Here is a 24106-nt window from a genome sequence, read left to right as displayed (position 1 = left end):
TCAGTCCTGTAGTAGAGCTGTATCCAGTCTCAGTCCTAAAGTAGAGCTGTATCCATGTCTCAGTCCTGTAGTAGAGCTGTATCCTGTCCTAAAGGAGAGCTGTATCCATGTCTCAATCCTGTAGTAGAGCTGTATCCTGTCCTAAAGTAGAGCTGTATGCATGTCTCAGTCCTAAAGTAGAGCTGCATCCATGTCTCAGTCCTAAAGTAGAGCTGTATCCTGTCCTAAAGTAGAGCTGTATCCATGTCTCAGTCTTAAAGTAGAGCTGTATCCTGTCCTAAAGTAGAGCTGTATCCATGTATCAGTCCTGTAGTAGAGCTGTATCCATGTATCAGTCCTGTAGTAGAGCTGTATCCATGTATCAGTCCTGTAGTAGAGCTGTATCCATGTCTCAGTCCTGAAGTAGAGCTGTATCCTGTCCTAAAGTAGAGCTCTATCCTGTCCTAAAGTAGAGCTGTATTTATGTCTCAGTCCTGTAGTAGAGCTGTATCCATGTCTCAGTCCTGTAGTAGAGCTGTATCCATGTCTCAGTCCTGTAGTAGAGCTGTATCCATGTATCAGTCCTGTAGTAGAGCTGTATCCATGTCTCAGTCCTAAAGTAGAGCTGTATCCATGTCTCAGTCCTGTAGTAGAGCTGTATCCATGTCTCAGTCCTGTAGTAGAACTGAATCCATGTCTCAGTCCTGTAGTAGAGATCTTTCCATGTATCAGTCCTGTAGTAGAGCTGTATCCATGTATCAGTCCTGTAGTAGAGCTGTATCCATGTATCAGTCCTGTAGTAGAGCTGTATCCATGTATCAGTCCTAAAGTAGAGCTGTATCCATGTATCAGTCCTGTAGTAGAGCTGTATCCATGTATCAGTCCTGTAGTAGAGCTGTATCCATGTATCAGTCCTAAAGTAGAGCTGTATCCATGTATCAGTCCTAAAGTAGAGCTGTATCCATGTATAAGTCCTGTAGTAGAGCTGCATCCTGTCCTAAAGTAGAGCTGTATCCATGTCTCAGTCCTAAAGTAGAGCTGTATCCATGTATCAGTCCTGTAGTAGAGCTGTATCCATGTATCAGTCCTAAAGTAGAGCTGTGTCCATGTATCAGTCCTAAAGTAGAGCTGTATCCATGTATCAGTCCTAAAGTAGAGCTGTATCCATGTATCAGTCCTGTAGTAGAGCTGTATCCATGTCTCAGTCCTGTAGTAGAGCTGCATCCTGTCCTAAAGTAGAGCTGTATCCATGTATCAGTCCTGTAGTAGAGCTGTATCCATGTATCAGTCCTGTAGTAGAGCTGTATCCATGTCTCAGTCCTAAAGTATAGCTGTATCCATGTCTCAGTCCTAAAGTAGAGCTGTATCCATGTCTCAGTCCTGTAGTAGAGCTGTATCCTGTCCTAAAGTAGAGCTGTATCCATGTCTCAGTCCTAAAGTAGAGCTGTATCCATGTCTCAGTCCTAAAGTAGAGCTGTATCAGTCCTAAAGTAGAGCTGTATCCATGTCTCAGTCCTAAAGTAGAGCTGTATCAGTCCTAAAGTAGAGCTGTATCCTGTCCTAAAGTAGAGCTGTATCCTGTCCTAAAGTAGAGCTGTATCCTGTCCTAAAGTAGAGCTGTATCAGTCCTAAAGTAGAGCTGTATCCTGTCCTAAAGTAGAGCTGTATCAGTCCTAAAGTAGAGCTGTATCAGTCCTAAAGTAGAGCTGTATCCTGTCCTAAAGTAGCGCTGTATCCTGTCCTAAAGTAGAGCTGTATCCATGTCTCAGTCCTAAAGTAGAGCTGTGTCCATGTCTCAGTCCTGTAGTAGAGCTGTCTCCATGTATCAGTCCTGTAGTAGAGCTGTATCCTGTCCTAAAGTAGAGCTGTATCCTGTCCTAAATTAGAGCTGTATCCATGTATCCTGTCCTAAAGTAGAGCTGTATCCATGTCTCAGTCCTGTAGTAGAGCTGTATCCATGTATCAGTCCTGTATTAGAGCTGTATCCATGTCTCAGTCCTGTAATAGAGCTGTATCCATGTATCAGTCCTGAAGTAGAGCTGTATCCATGTATCAGTCCTGTAGTAGAGCTGTATCCTGTCCTAAAGTAGAGCTGTATCCTGTCCTAAAGTAGAGCTGTATGCATGTCTCAGTCCTGTAGTAGAGCTGTATCCATGTCTCAGTCCTGTAGTAGAGCTGTATCCATGTATCAGTCCTGTAGTAGAGCTGTATCCATGTATCAGTCCTGTAGTAGAGCTGTATCCATGTATCAGTCCTGTAGTAGAGCTGTATCCATGTATCAGTCCTGTAGTAGAGCTGTATCCATGTATCAGTCCTGTAGTAGAGCTGTATCCATGTATCAGTCCTGTAGTAGAGCTGTATCCATGTCTCAGTCCTGTAGTAGAGCTGTATCCATGTCTCAGTCCTAAAGTAGAGCTGTATCCATGTATCAGTCCTAAAGTAGAGCTGTACCCATGTCTCAGTCCTGTAGTATAGCTGCATCCATGTCTCAGTCCTGTAGTAGAGCTGTATCCATGTCTCAGTCCTAAAGTAGAGCTGTATCCTGTCCTAAAGTAGAGCTGTATCCATGTATCAGTCATGTAGTAGAGCTGTATCCATGTATCAGTCCTGTAGTAGAGCTGTATCCATGTGTCAGTCCTAAAGTAGAGCTGTATCCATGTATCAGTTCTAAAGTAGAGCTGTATCCATGTCTCAGTCCTGTAGTAGAGCTGTATCCATGCATCAGTCCTAAAGTAGAGCTGTATCCATGTATCAGTCCTAAAGTAGAGCTGTATCCATGTCTCAGTCCTATAATAGAGCTGTATCCATGTCTCAGTCCTGTAGTAGAGCTGTATCCATGTCTCAGTCCTGTAGTAGAGCTGTATCCATGTCTCAGTCCTGTAGTAGAGCTGTATCCATGTCTCGGTCCTGTAGTAGAGCTGTATCCATGTATCAGTCCTGTAGTAGAGCTGTATCCATGTCTCAGTCCTGTAGTAGAGCTGTATCCATATATCAGTCCTGTAGTAGAGCTGTATCCATGTATCAGTCCTGTAGTAGAACTGTATCCATGTATCAGTCCTGTAGTAGAGCTGTATCCATGTATCAGTCCTGTAGTAGAGCTGTATCCATGTATCAGTCCTGTAGTAGAGCTGTATCCATGTATCAGTCCTGTAGTAGAGCTGTATCCATGTATCAGTCCTAAAGTAGAGCTGTATCCATGTATCAGTCCTAAAGTAGAGCTGTATCCATGTCTCAGTCCTGTAGTAGAGCTGTATCCATGTCTCAGTCCTGTATTAGAGCTGTATCCATGTCTCAGTCCTAAAGTAGAGCTGTATGCATGTCTCAGTCCTGTAGTAGAGCTGTATCCATGTCTCAGTCCTGTAGTAGAGCTGTATCCATGTATCAGTCCTGTAGTAGAGCTGTATCCATGTATCAGTCCTGTAGTAGAGCTGTATCCATGTATCAGTCCTGTAGTAGAGCTGTATCCATGTATCAGTCCTGTAGTAGAGCTGTATCCATGAATCAGTCCTGTAGTAGAGCTGTATCCATGTCTCAGTCCTAAAGTAGAGCTGTATCCATGTCTCAGTCCTAAAGTAGAGCTGTATCCTGTCCTAAATTAGAGCTGTATCCATGTATCAGTCCTGTAGTAGAGCTGTATCCATGTATCAGTCCTGTAGTAGAGCTGTATCCATGTCTCAGTCCTGTAGTAGAGCTGTATCCATGTCTCAGTCCTGTAGTAGAGCTGTATCCATGTATCAGTCCTGTAGTAGAGCTGTATCCATGTCTCAGTCCTAAAGGAGAGCTGTATCCATGTCTCAGTCCTGTAGTAGAGCTGTATCCTGTCCTAAAGTAGAGCTGTATTCATGTCTCAGTCCTAAAGTAGAGCTGCATCCATGTCTCAGTCCTAAAGTAGAGCTGTATCCTGTCCTAAAGTAGAGCTGTATCCATGTATCAGTCCTGTAGTAGAGCTGTATCCATGTCTCAGTCCTGTAGTAGAGCTGTATCCATGTCTCAGTCCTAAAGTAGAGCTGTATCCATGTCTCAGTCCTGTAGTAGAGCTGTATCCATGTCTCAGTCCTGTAGTAGAACTGAATCCATGTCTCAGTCCTGTAGTAGAGATGTTTCCATGTATCAGTCCTGTAGTAGAGCTGTATCTATGTATCAGTCCTGTAGTAGAGCTGTATCCATGTATCAGTCCTGTAGTAGGGCTGTATCCATGTATCAGTCCTAAAGTAGAGCTGTATCCATGTATCAGTCCTGTAGTAGAGCTGTATCCATGTATCTGTAGTAGAGCTGTATCCATGTATCAGTCCTAAAGTAGAGCTGTATCCATGTATCAGTCCTAAAGTAGAGCTGTATCCATGTATCAGTCCTGTAGTAGAGCTGCATCCTGTCCTAAAGTAGAGCTGTATCCATGTCTCAGTCCTAAAGTAGAGCTGTATCCATGTATCAGTCCTGTAGTAGAGCTGTATCCATGTATCAGTCCTGTAGTAGAGCTGTATCCATGTGTCAGTCCTAAAGTAGAGCTGTATCCATGTATCAGTCCTAAAGTAGAGCTGTATCCATGTCTCAGTCCTGTAGTAGAGCTGTATCCATGCATCAGTCCTAAAGTAGAGCTGTATCCATGTATCCTGTCCTAAAGTAGAGCTGTATCCATGTCTCAGTCCTATAATAGAGCTGTATCCATGTCTCAGTCCTGTAGTAGAGCTGTATCCATGTCTCAGTCCTGTAGTAGAGCTGTATCCATGTCTCAGTCCTGTAGTAGAGCTGTATCCATGTCTCAGTCCTGTAGTAGAGCTGTATCCATGTATCAGTCCTGTAGTAGAGCTGTATCCATGTATCAGTCCTCTAGTAGAGCTGTATCCATGTATCAGTCCTGTAGTAGAGCTGTATCCATGTCTCAGTCCTGTAGTAGAGCTGTATCCATGTATCAGTCCTGTAGTAGAACTGTATCCATGTATCAGTCCTGTAGTAGAGCTGTATCCATGTATCAGTCCTGTAGTAGAGCTGTATCCATGTATCAGTCCTGTAGTAGAGCTGTATCCATGTATCAGTCCTGTAGTAGAGCTGTATCCATGTATCAGTCCTAAAGTAGAGCTGTATCCATGTATCATTCCTAAAGTAGAGCTGTATCCATGTCTCAGTCCTGTAGTAGAGCTGTATCCATGTCTCAGTCCTGTATTAGAGCTGTATCCATGTCTCAGTCCTAAAGTAGAGCTGTATGCATGTCTCAGTCCTGTAGTAGAGCTGTATCCATGTCTCAGTCCTGTAGTAGAGCTGTATCCATGTATCAGTCCTGTAGTAGAGCTGTATCCATGTCTCAGTCCTAAAGTAGAGCTGTATCCATGTCTCAGTCCTGTAGTAGAGCTGTATCCATGTCTCAGTCCTGTAGTAGAACTGAATCCATGTCTCAGTCCTGTAGTAGAGATGTTTCCATGTATCAGTCCTGTAGTAGAGCTGTATCTATGTATCAGTCCTGTAGTAGAGCTGTATCCATGTATCAGTCCTGTAGTAGAGCTGTATCCATGTATCTGTAGTAGAGCTGTATCCATGTATCAGTCCTAAAGTAGAGCTGTATCCATGTATCAGTCCTAAAGTAGAGCTGTATCCATGTATCAGTCCTGTAGTAGAGCTGCATCCTGTCCTAAAGTAGAGCTGTATCCATGTCTCAGTCCTGTAGTAGAGCTGTATCCATGTCTCAGTCCTGTATTAGAGCTGTATCCATGTCTCAGTCCTAAAGTAGAGCTGTATGCATGTCTCAGTCCTGTAGTAGAGCTGTATCCATGTCTCAGTCCTGTAGTAGAGCTGTATCCATGTATCAGTCCTGTAGTAGAGCTGTATCCATGTATCAGTCCTGTGGTAGAGCTGTATCCATGTATCAGTCCTGTAGTAGAGCTGTATCCATGTATCAGTCCTGTAGTAGAGCTGTATCCATGAATCAGTCCTGTAGTAGAGCTGTATCCATGTCTCAGTCCTAAAGTAGAGCTGTATCCATGTCTCAGTCCTAAAGTAGAGCTGTATCCTGTCCTAAATTAGAGCTGTATCCATGTATCAGTCCTGTAGTAGAGCTGTATCCATGTATCAGTCCTGTAGTAGAGCTGTATCCATGTCTCAGTCCTGTAGTAGAGCTGTATCCATGTCTCAGTCCTGTAGTAGAGCTGTATCCATGTATCAGTCCTGTAGTAGAGCTGTATCCATGTCTCAGTCCTAAAGGAGAGCTGTATCCATGTCTCAGTCCTGTAGTAGAGCTGTATCCTGTCCTAAAGTAGAGCTGTATTCATGTCTCAGTCCTAAAGTAGAGCTGCATCCATGTCTCAGTCCTAAAGTAGAGCTGTATCCTGTCCTAAAGTAGAGCTGTATCCATGTATCAGTCCTGTAGTAGAGCTGTATCCATGTCTCAGTCCTGTAGTAGAGCTGTATCCATGTCTCAGTCCTAAAGTAGAGCTGTATCCATGTCTCAGTCCTGTAGTAGAGCTGTATCCATGTCTCAGTCCTGTAGTAGAACTGAATCCATGTCTCAGTCCTGTAGTAGAGATGTTTCCATGTATCAGTCCTGTATAGAGCTGTATCTATGTATCAGTCCTGTAGTAGAGCTGTATCCATGTATCAGTCCTGTAGTAGGGCTGTATCCATGTATCAGTCCTAAAGTAGAGCTGTATCCATGTATCAGTCCTGTAGTAGAGCTGTATCCATGTATCTGTAGTAGAGCTGTATCCATGTATCAGTCCTAAAGTAGAGCTGTATCCATGTATCAGTCCTAAAGTAGAGCTGTATCCATGTATCAGTCCTGTAGTAGAGCTGCATCCTGTCCTAAAGTAGAGCTGTATCCATGTCTCAGTCCTAAAGTAGAGCTGTATCCATGTATCAGTCCTGTAGTAGAGCTGTATCCATGTATCAGTCCTGTAGTAGAGCTGTATCCATGTGTCAGTCCTAAAGTAGAGCTGTATCCATGTATCAGTCCTAAAGTAGAGCTGTATCCATGTCTCAGTCCTGTAGTAGAGCTGTATCCATGCATCAGTCCTAAAGTAGAGCTGTATCCATGTATCCTGTCCTAAAGTAGAGCTGTATCCATGTCTCAGTCCTATAATAGAGCTGTATCCATGTCTCAGTCCTGTAGTAGAGCTGTATCCATGTCTCAGTCCTGTAGTAGAGCTGTATCCATGTCTCAGTCCTGTAGTAGAGCTGTATCCATGTCTCAGTCCTGTAGTAGAGCTGTATCCATGTATCAGTCCTGTAGTAGAGCTGTATCCATGTATCAGTCCTCTAGTAGAGCTGTATCCATGTATCAGTCCTGTAGTAGAGCTGTATCCATGTCTCAGTCCTGTAGTAGAGCTGTATCCATGTATCAGTCCTGTAGTAGAACTGTATCCATGTATCAGTCCTGTAGTAGAGCTGTATCCATGTATCAGTCCTGTAGTAGAGCTGTATCCATGTATCAGTCCTGTAGTAGAGCTGTATCCATGTATCAGTCCTGTAGTAGAGCTGTATCCATGTATCAGTCCTAAAGTAGAGCTGTATCCATGTATCATTCCTAAAGTAGAGCTGTATCCATGTCTCAGTCCTGTAGTAGAGCTGTATCCATGTCTCAGTCCTGTATTAGAGCTGTATCCATGTCTCAGTCCTAAAGTAGAGCTGTATGCATGTCTCAGTCCTGTAGTAGAGCTGTATCCATGTCTCAGTCCTGTAGTAGAGCTGTATCCATGTATCAGTCCTGTAGTAGAGCTGTATCCATGTCTCAGTCCTAAAGTAGAGCTGTATCCATGTCTCAGTCCTGTAGTAGAGCTGTATCCATGTCTCAGTCCTGTAGTAGAACTGAATCCATGTCTCAGTCCTGTAGTAGAGATGTTTCCATGTATCAGTCCTGTAGTAGAGCTGTATCTATGTATCAGTCCTGTAGTAGAGCTGTATCCATGTATCAGTCCTGTAGTAGAGCTGTATCCATGTATCTGTAGTAGAGCTGTATCCATGTATCAGTCCTAAAGTAGAGCTGTATCCATGTATCAGTCCTAAAGTAGAGCTGTATCCATGTATCAGTCCTGTAGTAGAGCTGCATCCTGTCCTAAAGTAGAGCTGTATCCATGTCTCAGTCCTAAAGTAGAGCTGTATCCATGTATCAGTCCTGTAGTAGAGCTGTATCCATGTATCAGTCCTGTAGTAGAGCTGTATCCATGTGTCAGTCCTAAAGTAGAGCTGTATCCATGTATCAGTCCTAAAGTAGAGCTGTATCCATGTCTCAGTCCTGTAGTAGAGCTGTATCCATGCATGAGTCCTAAAGTAGAGCTGTATCCATGTATCAGTCCTAAAGTAGAGCTGTATCCATGTCTCAGTCCTATAATAGAGCTGTATCCATGTCTCAGTCCTGTAGTAGAGCTGTATCCATGTCTCAGTCCTGTAGTAGAGCTGTATCCATGTCTCAGTCCTGTAGTAGAGCTGTATCCATGTCTCGGTCCTGTAGTAGAGCTGTATCCATGAATCAGTCCTGTAGTAGAGCTGTATCCATGTCTCAGTCCTGTAGTAGAGCTGTATCCATGTATCAGTCCTGTAGTAGAGCTGTATCCATGTATCAGTCCTGTATTAGAGCTGTATCCATGTCTCAGTCCTGTAGTAGAGCTGTATCCATGTATCAGTCCTGTAGTAGAGCTGTATCCATGTCTCAGTCCTAAAGTAGAACTGTATCCATGTATCAGTCCTGTAGTAGAGCTGTATCCATGTCTCAGTCCTGTAGTAGAGCTGTATCCATGTCTCAGTCCTAAAGTAGAGCTGTATCCATGTCTCAGTCCTGTTGTAGAGCTGTATCCATGTATCAGTCCTGTAGTAGAGCTGTATCCATGTCTCAGTCAAGGAATACCTAGGATAGGATAAGTAATCCTTCTCACCCCCCTTTTAAGATTTAGATGCACTATTGTAAAGTGACTGTTCCACTGGATGTCATAAGGTGAATGCACCAATTTGTAAGTCGCTCTGGATAAGAGCGTCTGCTAAATGACTTAAATGTAAATGTGATATTCATGTGTTCATATGAACCCCTCTGTAAGTCAACAGTAGGCCTACATGTTTTAATTTGAAGAAAAAAACTCAAAAGTAATCTGAATTATTATGTTATGCTCTTCAAATTCTCTTACATACTGTTGAATCATTTGGAGAGAAACTAAGAAACATATTATATATTGATGAATCATTTGGAGAGAAACTAAGAAACATATTATATATTGATGAATCATTTGGAGAGAAACTAAGAAACATATTATATATTGATGAATCATTTGGAGAGAAACTAAAAAACATATTATATATTGATGAATCATTTGGAGAGAAACATATTATATATTGATGAATCATTTGGAGAGAAACATATTATATATTGATGAATCATTTGGAGAGAAACATATTATATATTGATGAATCATTTGGAGAGAAACTAAAAAACATATTATATATTGATGAATCATTTGGAGAGAAACATATTATATATTGATGAATCATTTGGAGAGAAACATATTATATATTGTTGAATCATTTGGAGAGAAACTAAGAAACATATTATATATTGATGAATCATTTGGAGAGAAACTAAAAAACATATTATATATTGATGAATCATTTGGAGAGAAAAATATTATATATTGATGAAACATTTGGAGAGAAACATATTATATATTGATGAATCATTTGGAGAGAAACATATCATATATTGATTACTCATTTGGAGAGAAACATATCATATATTGATTACTCATTTGGAGAGAAACATATTATATATTGATTACTCATTTGGAGAGAAACATATTATATATTGATTACTCATTTGGAGAGAAACATATCATATATTGATTACTCATTTGGAGAGAAACATATTATATATTGATTACTCATTTGGAGAGAAACATATTATATATTGATTACTCATTTGGAGAGAAACATATTATATATTGATTACTCATTTGGAGATAAACATATTATATATTGATTACTCATTTGGAGAGAAACATATCATATATTGATTACTCATTTGGAGAGAAACATATTATATATTGATTACTCATTTGGAGAGAAACATATTATATATTGATTACTCATTTGGAGAGAAACATATCATATATTGATTACTCATTTGGAGAGAAACATATTATATATTGATTACTCATTTGGAGAGAAACATATTATATATTGATTACTCATTTGGAGAGAAACATATTATATATTGATTACTCATTTGGAGATAAACATATTATATATTGATGAATCATTTGGAGAGAAACATATTATATATTGATTACTCATTTGGAGAGAAACATATCATATATTGATTACTCATTTGGAGAGAAACATATTATATATTGATTACTCATTTGGAGAGAAACATATTATATATTGATTACTCATTTGGAGTGAAACATATTATATATTGATTACTCATTTGGAGATAAACATATGTATTCGACACATTAACACAAACGCAGACATATCTCACCGTCATTTCATTTTCTGCATTTTTTAGTGTGTCTGATAATTTCCCTTCCGCCCCTAAACCCTTGTCCTTATATGGGGGCGGCAGGCCACTAGTGGCAGTCTATAAAGCACCGGAGGAGGGACAGGGGTGTCACTTTCCAGAAGGACAGTCGGACAGCCAGCCAGCCGCATCAACCCCCCTCAGGTACCATGCTTTCTGGGTTATTCGATTCGCTTTGCGCACACATTCATAGAAACTTCAGAAACATTTACAGGCCTACGAAAGACCAACTTGTTCCTCTTGCTTTGGCGCTCTCAACTCTAGCCTTGTAACTGTGTTTGCTTATGTTCTATGACTGATAAACTTTAGAAACAATGAATACTTTAATTTTAGCCTTTGGGATTGAAGCAATGGGATATGTTCTTAGACATTGCAACTGTTGAAAACATACAGTGTAGCCTAGTTCTCATGCGTCTGCGATTTAATTAGTTTTTCATCTTTTCAGTTTTTGTACACAAACCTCCTCCTGTGTGTTTGTAGCCGAATGACAACGTGATGACCTTCAGTTGAGGACACTAATAGTTCATGTGTTGTAAGCTACAAAGTTGAAGGCCTAGAATAAACTCTAATAATTAACTTGACTGTTACTCTCTGCAGATGGATCTGAGCTATACTACAGCCTGTATAGTAAAGCCCCAATATTTATTTAGGCATATATATTTATGACCAGCATGCAATTAAATATTGTAGCGGGATGACTTTAATTCACTTCCACATTTGCAGCGCATTTGATTATAGTCCAGGCCTACACTACATCTAACAGAGATAGTTTGCAGGATGTAGACTATAGCATCGGAGGGGGAGCAGGACACTGTTACATAATCTCCCGATAATGTGCCGTCTCACAATCACTGTCGGGCACTGCGCCGTTTCAGTTGCGTCACTGTGATGCTCTTTTGATATTTCTGTGTGACGTTATACTTCCTCTCGACCATCTAATCTATTCAAACATTCTGTAAGTATCCAGGCAGTTCCAGATAGAACTCTTTAGTGTTCCAAAGTGTTCTGCAGCTATCCCCATAAGAGAACCCTTTATGGTTCCAGATAGAACTCTTTAGTGTTCCAAAGTGTTCTGCAGCTATCCCCATAAGAGAACCCTTTATGGTTCCAGATAGAACTCTTTAGTGTTCCATGTAGACCCAAAAGGGGTTTAGTGTCTCATAGGGCTGGCCCCATTTAGTGTCTCCTAGGGCTGGCCCCATTTAGTGTCTCCTAGGGCTGGCCCCATTTAGTGTCTCCTAGGGCTGGCCCCATTTAGTGTCTCCTAGGGCTGGCCCCATTTAGTGTCTCCTAGGGCTGGCCCCATTTAGTGTCTCCTAGGGCTGGCCCCATTTAGTGTCTCCTAGGGCTGGCCCCATTTAGTGTCTCCTAGGGCTGGCCCCATTTAGTGTCTCCTAGGGCTGGCCCCATTTAGTGTTTTCTAGGGCTGGCCCCATTTAGTGTTTTCTAGGGCTGGCCCCATTTAGTGTCTCCTAGGGCTGGCCCCATTTAGTGTCTCCTAGGGCTGGCCCCATTTAGTGTCTCCTAGGGCTGGCCCCATTTAGTCTACTGGTCAATAGGCTGCTGGTCGACCAATATTTCTTTAGTTGAGTAGCAAAAAATAAATAATAATAATAATCATGACGCCTGTCTGAGTGGACTGATCCATTGTGGAGGCTGTGGGGATGGCACAGTCTGTCAGGACAGGGAGAACGGGTGCTATTCACAATCAATTGCAGTTGGACTCCCTCTTGTCAGTTGTGTCTTAATTATTTAATCTAATAGTGTCAGACAACCTCGGTGCATATAGTTGATTTGATTAAAACACAGGATGTATTGATATATGGAAAAATACACTTTTTACAATTTCGACAGCCCTAGTTTCTCCTGTGGGAACAGCCGAAGAACCTCTTTTGGTTCCAGGTTGCAGAGTGTGGTACAGTGCATCTGCTAGCGATCCAGTCCAACAGGGTGAATGGTGTGCTGTGCAATAGGTTTTTGTGTAGAATGAATGAATGAAGATTGGGTACATTTAGAGGAGATGTGGGTTGTGGGTTTTAATGTTAATGAGGACATGCAGCATGTTAGCCTAGTTTAGCTAAACCAACAGCCTAGACCAGAGTTTATTTTTTAAATCTAGAACATCTTAATGTTGCTCTAAGATATTGGTTTAAAAAATGTTGATGAGGACATACAGAATGAGAAGGTTGTCTCCCAGTCATATAAGGGGAGTCTCGGGCAGAGTCTCGGGCAGAGTCTCGGGCAGAGTCTCGGGCAGAGTCTCGGGCAGAGTCTCGGGCAGAGTCTCGGGCAGAGTCTCGGGCAGAGTCTCGGGCAGAGTCTCGGGCAGAGTCTCGGGCAGAGTCTCGGGCAGAGTCTCGGGCAGAGAGGCAGAATGACATAAAAGATAACTCAAGAACCAGATAGGAAATGTAATCTCAAATGTTGTGAATGTTGAGTGTGTGTGGGTGAGGGCCAGTGTGTTTATTAATACACACTGTAATACAGTAATGCCATGGTCAACAATAACATGGAGTGAAAGGTCACACTGAAGCCTCTAGTGAATCTACAGAAAGGTCAAACTAAAAGGTTAAAGATTAAACAGGCTCTAGACCTCTTCACACACACTGCTAACAACGTACTCAGCTCAGAACGTATACACACACTGCTAACAACACACTTAGCTCAGAACGTATACACACACTGCTAACAACACACTTAGCTCAGAACGTATACACACACTGCTAACAACACACTTAGCTCAGAACGTATACACACACTGCTAACAACACACTTAGCTCAGAACGTATACACACACACACACTGCTAACAACACACTTAGCTCAGAACGTATACACACACACACACTGCTAACAACACACTCAGCTCAGAACGTATACACACACACACACTGCTAACAACACACTCAGCTCAGAACGTATACACCCACTCACACATTACAAATAACCAGGTAACCATACTACCCTAACCTGTGTAACCAGGTAACCATACTACCCCAACCTACGTAACCAGGTAACCATACTACCCTAACCTGCGTAACCAGGTAACCATACTACCCTAACCTGCGTAACCAGGTAACCATACTACCCCAACCTACGTAACCATACTACCCTAACCTACGTAACCATACTATACTAACCTACGTAACCATACTACCCTAACCTACGTAACCAGGTAACCATACTACCCTAACCTACGTAACCAGGTAACCATACTACCCTAACCTACGTAACCAGGTAACCATACTATACTAACCTACGTAACCATACTACCCTAACCTACGTAACCATACTATACTAACCTACGTAACCATACTACCCTAACCTACGTAACCAGGTAACCATACTACCCTAACCTACGTAACCAGGTAACCATACTACACTAACCTACGTAAGCATACTACCCTAACCTACGTAACCAGGTAACCATACTACACTAACCTACGTAACCAGGTAACCATACTACCCTAACCTGCGTAACCAGGTAACCATACTACCCCAACCTACGTAACCAGGTAACCATACTACCCTAACCTGCGTAACCAGGTAACCATACTACCCTAACCTGCGTAACCTACGTAACCATACTACCCTAACCTACGTAACCATACTACCCTAACCTACGTAACCATACTATACTAACCTACGTAACCATACTACCCTAACCTACGTAACCAGGTAACCATACTACCCTAACCTACGTAACCAGGTAACCATACTACACTAACCTGCGTAACCTACGTAACCATACTACCCTAACCTACGTAACCATACTACCCTAACCTACGTAACCATACTATACTAACCTACGTAACCATACTACCCTAACCTACGTAACCAGGTAACCATACTACCCTAACCTACGTAACCAGGTAACCATACTACACTAACCTACGTAAGCATACTACCCTAACCTACGTAACCAGGTAACCATACTACACTAACCTACGTAACCAGGTAACCATACTACCCTAACCTACGTAACCAGGTAACCATACTACACTAACCTACGTAACCAGGTAACCATACTACACTAACCTACGTAACCAGGTAACCATACTAGCTGTGTGTGATGCTTGTAGGAGCACAGCGGGGAGAGTGGGACAGATTCCACTGTGATGCAGACATGATACCTACACAGTCAGGTCACACACAGAGGTGTACATACCGACTACAGTACAGAGGAGAGACTCTGACCTGAATTCTGATTGACTGAGAGGAAATCTGAAGGTCAATATAATACTTGATTATTCCTTTTTTCTCTCCCCTTCCCCCTGTCCCCTCCCATCTTTCTCTCACTCTCTCCCCCTCATCTCTTTCTATCGCTCCTCTCTAGTCAGTATGTCTATCACTAAGATCCATGCCCGAGAGATCCTCGACTCCAGAGGAAACCCCACTGTGGAGGTGGACCTCTACACCGCTAAAGGTGCACAGTGTTTACATACAAACATACTGTACCACGATGTTGTTCACCGACCCAGCAGTCTAACCTCTCTCTCTCTCTCTGTGTTCAGAGAGACCCAGCAGTCTAACCTCTCTCTCTCTGTCTCTCTCTGTCTCTCTCTGTCTCTCTCTCTCTCTGTGTTCAGAGAGACCCAGCAGTCTAACCTCTCTCTCTCTCTCTGTGTGTGTTCAGAGAGACCCAGCAGTCTAACCTCTCTCTCTCTCTCTGTGTGTGTTCAGAGAGACCCAGCAGTCTAACCTCTCTCTCTCTCTCTGTGTGTTCAGAGAGACCCAGCAGTCTAACCTCTCTCTCTCTCTCTGTGTGTGTTCAGAGAGACCCAGCAGTCTAACCTCTCTCTCTCTCTCTCTCTGTGTGTTCAGAGAGACCCAGCAGTCTAACCTCTGTCTCTCTGTCTCTCTCTGTCTCTGTCTCTCTCTGTCTCTGTCTCTGTCTCTCTGTCTCTGTCTCTGTCTCTCTCTGTCTCTCTCTCTCTGTCTCTCTGTTGTTCACCGACCCAGCAGTCTAACCTCTGTCTCTCTGTCTCTCTCTGTCTCTGTCTCTGTCTCTCTGTCTCTCTCTGTCTCTGTCTCTCTGTCTCTGTCTCTGTCTCTCTCTGTCTCTCTCTCTCTGTGTGTTCAGAGAGACCCAGCAGTCTAACCTCGCTGTCTCTCTCTGTCTCTGTCTCTGTCTCTCTGTCTCTCTCTCTCTCTCTCTCTGTCTCTGTCTCTGTCTCTCTCTCTCTCTCTCTCTCTCTCTCTCTCTCTCTCTCTCTCTCTCTCTCTCTCTCTCTGTGTGTGTTCAGAGAGACCCAGCAGTCTAACCTCTCTCTCTCTCTCTGTGTGTGTTCAGAGAGACCCAGCAGTCTAACCTCTCTCTCTGTCTCTCTCTGTCTCTGTGTTCAGGCCGTTTCAGGGCAGCCGTGCCCAGTGGTGCCTCTACCGGTGTCCATGAGGCTCTGGAGCTGAGAGATGGAGACAAGTCACGCTACCTGGGAAAAGGTGAGTTATGTCTCTCTGGGATCTGTTGACCTGGGCTGATCTACCTTTCTGGGATCTGTTGATCTGGATGAGAGATACTTAAATCTAGACCATAAGTCCAGTTCCACTTTTGATTTTAATTTCTAACTGCTAGTTAATTGCAGTCACCTGGTGAGGTACAGGTCTATGGAGTAGAGGTACAGGTCTATGGAGTAGAGGTACAGGTCTATGGAGTAGAGGTACAGGTCTATGGAGTAGAGGTCTATGGAGTAGAGGTCTATGGAGTAGAGGTCTATGGAGTAGAGGTCTATGGAGTTATGGAGTACAGGTCTATGGAGTAGAGGTACAGGTCTATGGAGTAGAGGTAAAGGTCTATGGAGTACAGGTACTGGACTCGAGTCAGTTTTGAATATCCCTGGAGTAGACTGATTGGTTTCTCTGTGATCTAACAGTGTTCTCTCTCTTTAATATCTAATCATCTTTACTATCTCTAAAGGTACCATTAAGGCTGTGGATCATGTGAACAAGGACATCGCTGCCAAACTGATTGAGAAGAAGTTCAGTGTTGTTGACCAGGAGAAGATTGACAAATTCATGCTGGAGTTGGACGGAACTGAGAACAAGTGTACGTCTCTCCTCCTTTGTCTTTCTTGACATTAAAAGTTTGAGCCCTTAAGCCCAATGTACACCTTCTGCTTCTATCGAACGTCCACTCCCATCAACACAGGATTCCTTGTCTGCGTCCACACATTATTATTATTATTATATTAATATTATTATTAATTATTATTATTATTAATTATTATTATTATTAATATCTCCTAGGAAACGTGTTCTGCTGACACATAGAGTCCGTGCAGATGGGAGCGGGCACTTTGATAATGCATCGTGTTGTTCAAATTAAATGAGGCTTAACATTGTCAATGTAAACTCTTAGCAATATGCATATTCACACAGTCCCCCTTCCACCTGCCCCCCACTCCTTCCTGCCTGCTCCTGCCCCCTCCCCCCTGCCCCCTCCCCCACCTCCTGCCCCCCTGCTCTTCCTGCCTCCCCCTCCCTCTTGCCTCTCCCCCTCCTGTAGCTAAGTTTGGAGCCAATGCCATCCTGGGCGTGTCTCTGGCGGTCTGCAAGGCAGGAGCAGCAGAGAAGGGAGTGCCCCTGTACCGACACATCGCTGACCTGGCCGGACACAAGGATGTCATCCTGCCCTGCCCCGTGAGTACAGGTTTAACCTTTAACCCCTGCCCCGTGAGTACAGGTTTAACCTTTAACCCTGACCCATCATATATCTACCTATATAATATAACCAGGACATCACCCTGACCCATCACATACCTACCTATATAATATAACCAGGACATCACCCTGACCCATCATATACCTACCTATATAATATAACCAGGACATCACCCTGACCCATGTACCTACCTATATAATATAACCAGGACATCACCCTGCCCCATGAGTACATATACCTTCATATGTACAACTACCTTTATACTTGATGTACAGTATATTGTCAGCTTTGAAATTAATAATAAATAAAATGGCTAACATATCAAATTAGAAATGACATTTCCTAAAGAATATGTTTTCTTGCCTGCCCTAACTCCAGGCCATCTTCTACACCTCTCTCCTCCCTCCCTCCAGGCCTTCAACGTGATCAACGGTGGTAGCCATGCTGGTAACAAGCTGGCCATGCAGGAGTTCATGATCCTGCCCATCGGAGCGGCCAACTTCCACGAGGCCATGAGGATCGGAGCTGAGGTTTACCACAACCTGAAGAACGTGATCAAGGCCAAGTACGGAAAGGATGCCACCAACGTGGGAGATGAGGGCGGCTTCGCACCCAACATCCTGGAGAACAACGAGGGTAAGAGTTTATAGGGCACCCTGGAGGAGCTGCACCACAGGGACTATTACTATAGGACCCCCTGGAGGAGCTGCACCACAGGGACTATTACTATAGGACCCCCTGGAGGAGCTGCACCACAGGGACTATTACTATAGGACCCCCTTGTGGAGCTGCACCACAGGGACTATTCTAAAGGGCTCCCTGGCGGAGGTGTGTGATACTTTAACCCTTTCTTCTCCCTCCAGCTCTGGAGCTCCTGAAGTCAGCCATTGAGAAGGCCGGCTACCCAGATAAGATCATCATCGGCATGGACGTGGCCGCCTCTGAGTTCTACAAGGCAGGGAAGTACGACCTGGACTTCAAGTCACCTGACGACCCTGCCAGGTACATCACCGGGGATCAGCTGGGAGATCTGTACAAGAGCTTCATCAAGGGATATCCCGGTACGTAGAGAAACACACACACTGTATATACACCCTTCCCCTCTAACTCCTCTTCCTCCAGTCCGACACTGTATATACACCCTTCCCCTCTAACTCCTCTCCTCTTCCTCCAGTCCAACACTGTATATACACCCTTCCCCTCTAACTCCTCTTCCTCCAGTCCGACACTGTATATACACCCTTCCCCTCTAACTCCTCTCCTCTTCCTCCAGTCCAACACTGTATATACACCCTTCCCCTCTAACTCCTCTTCCTCCAGTCCGACACTGTATATACACCCTTCCTCTCTAACTCCTCTCCTCTTCCTCCAGTCCAACACTGTATATACACCCTTCCCCTCTAACTCCTCTCCTCTTCCTCCAGTCCAACACTGTATATACACCCTTCCCCTCTAACTCCTCTCCTCTTCCTCCAGTCCAACACTGTATATACACCCTTCCCCTCTAACTCCTCTTCCTCCAGTCCGACACTGTATATACACCCTTCCCCTCTAACTCCTCTCCTCTTCCTCCAGTCCAACACTGTATATACACCCTTCCCCTCTAACTCCTCTCCTCTTCCTCCAGTCCAGTCCATTGAGGATCCCTTCGATCAGGATGATTGGGCTGCATGGTCAAAGTTCACCGCCGCCGTCGACATCCAGGTGGGTCCAGTTTGTTTGTCTTCAGCTCCTCCTATATCTATAGGGGTCTAACATTTTAACGTAACCCCTGGTGACAGCCAATACAAAATTGCAATGGGGCGGAGAGAAAAAAATGATCTTTTACATCACATTTCCTGCAGTTCTACACATTTTGGCTTAGGGTTCAGGCAAATGTTTGCGGTTTCTAATATATTAACTGATCAATGGGCCCCACCCCGGTCGGTAATTCGACCATGCTTACTACAAGATTAGATAGCTGGCCGAAGTGGCAATTTTCGCATGAAAATCTTGGTGAGTAAAGCTTTTTTTTTTTTTTTGATGCATGGCAGCAAAGCCACTACACAACACAATAATTCCACTATAGCGGTGAGACAGTGCCCACAAACTGTTAGGGCCTACATACAGCTGTCCCAACAGCAGAGTCCTATCAGCGGAGCCTTGTCTGGCAGCAAAACAGTTCATTCAGCCTCACTTTTTATTTTACCTTTATTTAACCAGGCAAGTCAGTTAAGAACAAATTCTTATTTTCAATGACAGCCTAAGAACAGTGGGTTAACTGCCTTGTTCAGGGGCAGAACGACAGATTTGTACCTTGTCAGCTCAGGGATTTGAACTTGCAACCTTCCGGTTACTAGTCCAATGCTCTAACCACCAGGCTACCCTGAGGAGGGAAGCTAGATAATGTTGTTGGGTCTGGAGGAGGGATGCTAGATAATGTTGTTGGGTCTGGAGGAGGGATGCTAGATAATGTTGTTGGGTCTGGAGGAGGGATGCTAGATAATGTTGTTGGGTCTGGAGGAGGGATGCTAGATAATGTTCGGTTCAAAAATAATTTTGGCATTCGTTATTATTTAGAACAATGCGTTTTTTTTGCGAGTTACACATCCACAAGGAGTCAGTAGAAATTATATTAGTTTAAGCAAGTACATGCCTGTATATAGCCCATCTGGAAATAGCCCGCCCAACTACCTCATCCCCATATTTATTTATCTTGCTCTTTTGCACCCCAGTAGCTCTACTTGCACATCTGTCACTCCAGTGTTAATTGCTATATTGTAATTACTTCACCATTATGGCCTATTTATTGCCTTACCTCCCTATTTTACCTCATATGTACACACTGTATATAGACTTTCCTATTGTGTTATTGACTGTACGTTTGTTTATGTGTAACTCTGTGTTGTTGTTTGTGTCACACTGCTTTGCTTTATCTTGGCCAGGTCGCAGTTGTAACTGAGAACTTGTTCTCAACTGGCCTACCTAGTTAAATAAAGGTGTTCTCAACTGGATAAATAAAGGTGTAAAAACATCTATATTTTGTTCTACAGGTGGTGGGAGATGATCTGACCGTGACCAACCCCAAGCGTATCCAGCAGGCTGTGGAGAAGAAGGCCTGTAACTGCCTGCTCCTCAAGGTCAACCAGATCGGCTCCGTCACAGAGTCCATCAAGGCGTAAGTATAGGGCCCCCTCGCAGAGCTGCCCTACAGGTACTATATTACAGGACCTTCTACTGGAGCTGCACCACAAGGACTATATTACAGGGCCCCCTGCTGGAGCTGCACCACAGGCACTATATTACAGGGCCCCCTGCTGGAGCTGTGTTACGGGCACTATATTACAGGTTCCCCTGCTGGAGCTGCACCACAGGCACTATATTACAGGTTCCCCTGCTGGAGCTGTGTTACGGGCACTATATTACAGGTTCCCCTGCTGGAGCTGCACCACAGGCACTATATTACAGGTTCCCCTGCTGGAGCTGTGTTACGGGCACTATATTACAGGGCCCCCTGCTGGAGCTGCACCACAGGCACTATATTACAGGTTCCCCTGCTGGAGCTGTGTTACGGGCACTATATTACAGGGCCCCCTGCTGGAGCTGCACCACAGGCACTATATTACAGGTTCCCCTGCTGGAGCTGCACCACAGGCACTATATTACAGGTTCCCCTGCTGGAGCTGTGTTACGGGCACTATATTACAGGTTCCCCTGCTGGAGCTGCACCACAGGCACTATATTACAGGTTCCCCTGCTGGAGCTGTGTTACGGGCACTATATTACAGGGCCCCTGCTGGAGCTGTGTTACGGGCACTATATTACAGGGCCCCCTGCTGGAGCTGTGTTACGGGCACTATATTACAGGTTCCCCTGCTGGAGCTGCACCACAGGCACTATATTACAGGTTCCCCTGCTGGAGCTGCACCACAGGCACTATATTACAGGGCCCCCTGCTGGAGCTGTGTTACGGGCACTATATTACAGGTCCCCCTGCTGGAGCTGCACCACAGGCACTATATTACAGGTTCCCCTGCTGGAGCTGTGTTACGGGCACTATATTACAGGGCCCCCTGCTGGAGCTGCACCACAGGCACTATATTACAGGGCCCCTGCTGGAGCTGCACCACAGGCACTATATTACAGGGCCCCCTGCTGGAGCTGCACCACAGGCACTATATTACAGGGCCCCCTGCTGGAGCTGCACCACAGGCACTATATTACAGGGACAAATTGACCATCTCTTATGTGAAATGGGTGTAGTAGTGACTAGGCTTCTCATTATATAGTATTAGTTCATTTTTTTGCTTTGAGATTTCTTTCCGTTATGAAAAGTACTTTAGAAGTTTAAATAATGATTTTGTATTATTCTTCCAGGTGTAAGCTGGCCCAGTCTAACGGATGGGGTGTGATGGTGTCTCATCGCTCCGGAGAGACAGAGGACACTTTCATCGCTGACCTGGTGGTCGGACTCTGCACTGGACAGATCAAGACTGGGGCCCCCTGTAGATCAGAACGTCTGGCCAAATACAACCAGCTGATGAGGTTAGTTACACTAACCCTAGTTAATACTATAGCCTTAATACACTGACGCCCTACAGGAAAACACCAGCTACTGCACACAGACTCAGTTAATATATGTAGTGTTATGGTAGACTGGCCCCTACAGGAAAACACCAGCTACTGCACCCTGACTGACTTTATACTAAGTTACTACTGTAGTGTATACCATATATAGATATATACAGTGGGCAAAAAAGTATTTAGTCAGCCACCTATTGTGCAAGTTCTCCCACTTAAAAAGATGAGGCCTCTAATTTTCATCATAGGTACACTTCAACTATGACAGACAAAATGAGAAACAAAAATCTAGAAAATCACATTGTAGGATTTTTAATGAATTTATTTGCAAATTATGGTGGAAAATAAGTATTTGGTCACCTACAAACAAGCAAGATTTCTGGCTCTCACAGACCTGTAACTTCTTTTTTAAGAGGCTCCTCTGTCCTCCACTCGTTACCTGTATTAATGGCACCTGTTTGAACTTGTTATCAGTATAAAAAGACACCAGTCCACAACCTCAAACAGTCACACTCCAAACTCCACTATGGCCAAGACCAAAGAGCTGTCAAAGGACACCAGAAACAAAATTGTAGACCTGCACCAGTCTGGGAAGACTGAATCTGCAATAGGTAAGCAGCTTGGTTTGAAGAAATCAACTGTGGGAGCAGTTATTAGGAAATGGAAGACATACAAGACCACTGATAATCTCCCTCGATCTGGGGCTCCACGCAAGATCTCACCCCGTGGGGTCAAAATGATCACAAGAACGGTGAGCAAAAATCCCAGAACCACACGGGGGGACCTAGTGAATGACCTGCAGAGAGCTGGGACCAAAGTAACAAAGCCTACCATCAGTAACACACTACGCCGCCAGGGACTCAAATCCTGCAGTGCCAGACGTGTCCCCCTGCTTAAGCCAGTACATGTCCAGGCCCATCTGAAGTTTGCTAGAGAGCATTTGGATGATCCAGAAGAAGATTGGGAGAATGTCATATGGTCAGATGAAACCAAAATATAACTTTTTGGTAAAAACTCAACTCGTCGTGTTTGGAGGACAGAATGCTGAGTTGCAGCCAAAGAACACCATACCTACTGTGAAGCATGGGGGTGGAAACATCATGCTTTGGGGCTGTTTTTCTGCAAAGGGACCAGGACGACTGATCCGTGTAAAGGAAAGAATGAATGGGGCCATGTATCGTGAGATTTTGAGTGAAAACCTCCTTCCATCAGCAAGGGCATTGAAGATGAAACGTGACTGGGTCTTTCAGCATGACAATGATCCCAAACACACTGCCCGGGCAACGAAGGAGTGGCTTCGTAAGAAGCATTTCAAGGTCCTGGAGTGGCCTAGCTAGTCTCCAGATCTCAACCCCATAGAAAATTTGGAGGGAGTTGAAAGTCCGTGTTGCCCAGCAACAGACCCAAAACATCACTACTCTAGAGGAGATCTGCATGGAGGAATGGGCCAATATACCAGCAACAGTGTGTGAAAACCTTTTGAAGACTTACAGAAAACGTTTGAACTCTGTCATTGCCAACAAAGGGTATATAACAAAGTATTGAGAAACTTTTGTTATTGACCAAATACTTATTTTCCACCATAATTTGCAAATAAATTCATTAAAAATCCTACAATGTGATTTTTCTGGATTTTTTTTCTCATTTTGTCTGTCATTGTTGAAGTGTACATACAAAAATTACAGGCCTCATCTTTTTAAGTGGGAGAACTTGCACAATTGGTGACTGACTAAATACTTTTTCGCCCCACTGTGTGTATATACATACCAGATGTGTTCAATTCAAACTGCTGGACAAGATTTTCTGTTGCAAAGATGAAGGATCCTGACCTCTAACCCCTGACTTATGTCCTTCAGGATTGAAGAGGAGCTTGGAAACAAGGCCAAGTTCGCCGGCAAGGACTACCGTCACCCCAAAATCAACTAAACCCTCCATCTCCTCCTTTAATCCCTCTACCACCACTGACTGTCTACCCTCCTCTTGGGGTCAGGGGTCAGAAGAAGACAAATTTCCACTTTTTATGTTTTTTATCTTCGGCCCTTGCCCGCCCCCCCCTGTTACGAGTGACTGTTGTGACGTAACGTGAGAAATAAAACAAAACCAAATTTAAAGTGGTGCTCACCTGTCTTTATTGAATGTGTACTGCTGCTCTGATCCACATCACTGACTACTGTGTGTAAATGGTTCCTATTGGCTCTTACATCTCCCACCCCCCTCCTCTCCCCGTAACAATTCCCCAGGTCGTTGATGTAAATGAGAATGTTTTCTCAGTCAAATTACCGGGTAAAAAAATAAAACAAATGTAGTGATCTATTTAGACCACAGGGACAGAACTAGTGGTGTCTGGTATAGGGGGATAGAACTAGTGGTGTATAGGGGGACAGAACTAGTGGTGTAAAGGGGGATATAACTAGTGGT

General features: G+C 43.9%; 1 protein-coding gene across 43 annotated transcripts; it reads left to right on the top strand.

Annotated features, from left to right (window-relative positions):
• The first annotated feature begins 10489 nt into the window (after window positions 1-10489).
• On the top strand, window positions 10490-23799 carry LOC118381366 (beta-enolase-like). 43 transcript variants are annotated; one of them, XM_052458941.1, is made up of 15 exons: window positions 10490-10612; window positions 14804-14893; window positions 15814-15909; window positions 16385-16513; window positions 16973-17106; window positions 17542-17764; window positions 17992-18189; window positions 18756-18832; window positions 20161-20535; window positions 20616-20655; window positions 20816-20855; window positions 20935-21014; window positions 21055-21094; window positions 21294-21652; window positions 23545-23799. In XM_052458941.1, exons 2-9 carry the CDS (start codon window positions 14809-14811, stop codon window positions 20287-20289), a joined length of 1071 nt encoding a protein of 356 aa, XP_052314901.1. In that variant the 5' UTR covers window positions 10490-10612; window positions 14804-14808; the 3' UTR covers window positions 20290-20535; window positions 20616-20655; window positions 20816-20855; window positions 20935-21014; window positions 21055-21094; window positions 21294-21652; window positions 23545-23799. The 43 variants fall into 43 exon arrangements, with proteins under 43 accessions (XP_052314901.1, XP_052314911.1, XP_052314909.1 ...); XM_052458951.1 differs by lacking the exon at window positions 20616-20655 and having other exon boundaries at window positions 20161-20455; window positions 20776-20855; XM_052458949.1 differs by lacking the exons at window positions 20616-20655; window positions 20816-20855 and adding an exon at window positions 20736-20815 and having other exon boundaries at window positions 20161-20495.
• Window positions 23800-24106: the final 307 nt, after the last annotated feature.

The sequence above is a fragment of the Oncorhynchus keta genome, chromosome 13 (genome assembly GCF_023373465.1).
Source record: "Oncorhynchus keta strain PuntledgeMale-10-30-2019 chromosome 13, Oket_V2, whole genome shotgun sequence".
Taxonomy (NCBI): domain Eukaryota; kingdom Metazoa; phylum Chordata; class Actinopteri; order Salmoniformes; family Salmonidae; genus Oncorhynchus; species Oncorhynchus keta.
Note: the sequence above shows the minus strand (reverse complement) of the source record. Positions and strands in the feature narration are given on the sequence as shown.

Coding starts and splice junctions, on each gene's coding strand:
- LOC118381366 (XM_052458951.1), top strand. CDS start 14,809: ATGTCTATCACTAAGATCCATGCCCGAGAGATCCTCGACTCCAGAGGA. Junction 17,107..17,541: donor ATGTCATCCTGCCCTGCCCC/GTGAGTACAGGT, acceptor CCCTCCCTCCAG/GCCTTCAACGTGATCAACGG. Junction 17,765..17,991: donor CATCCTGGAGAACAACGAGG/GTAAGAGTTTAT, acceptor TTCTCCCTCCAG/CTCTGGAGCTCCTGAAGTCA.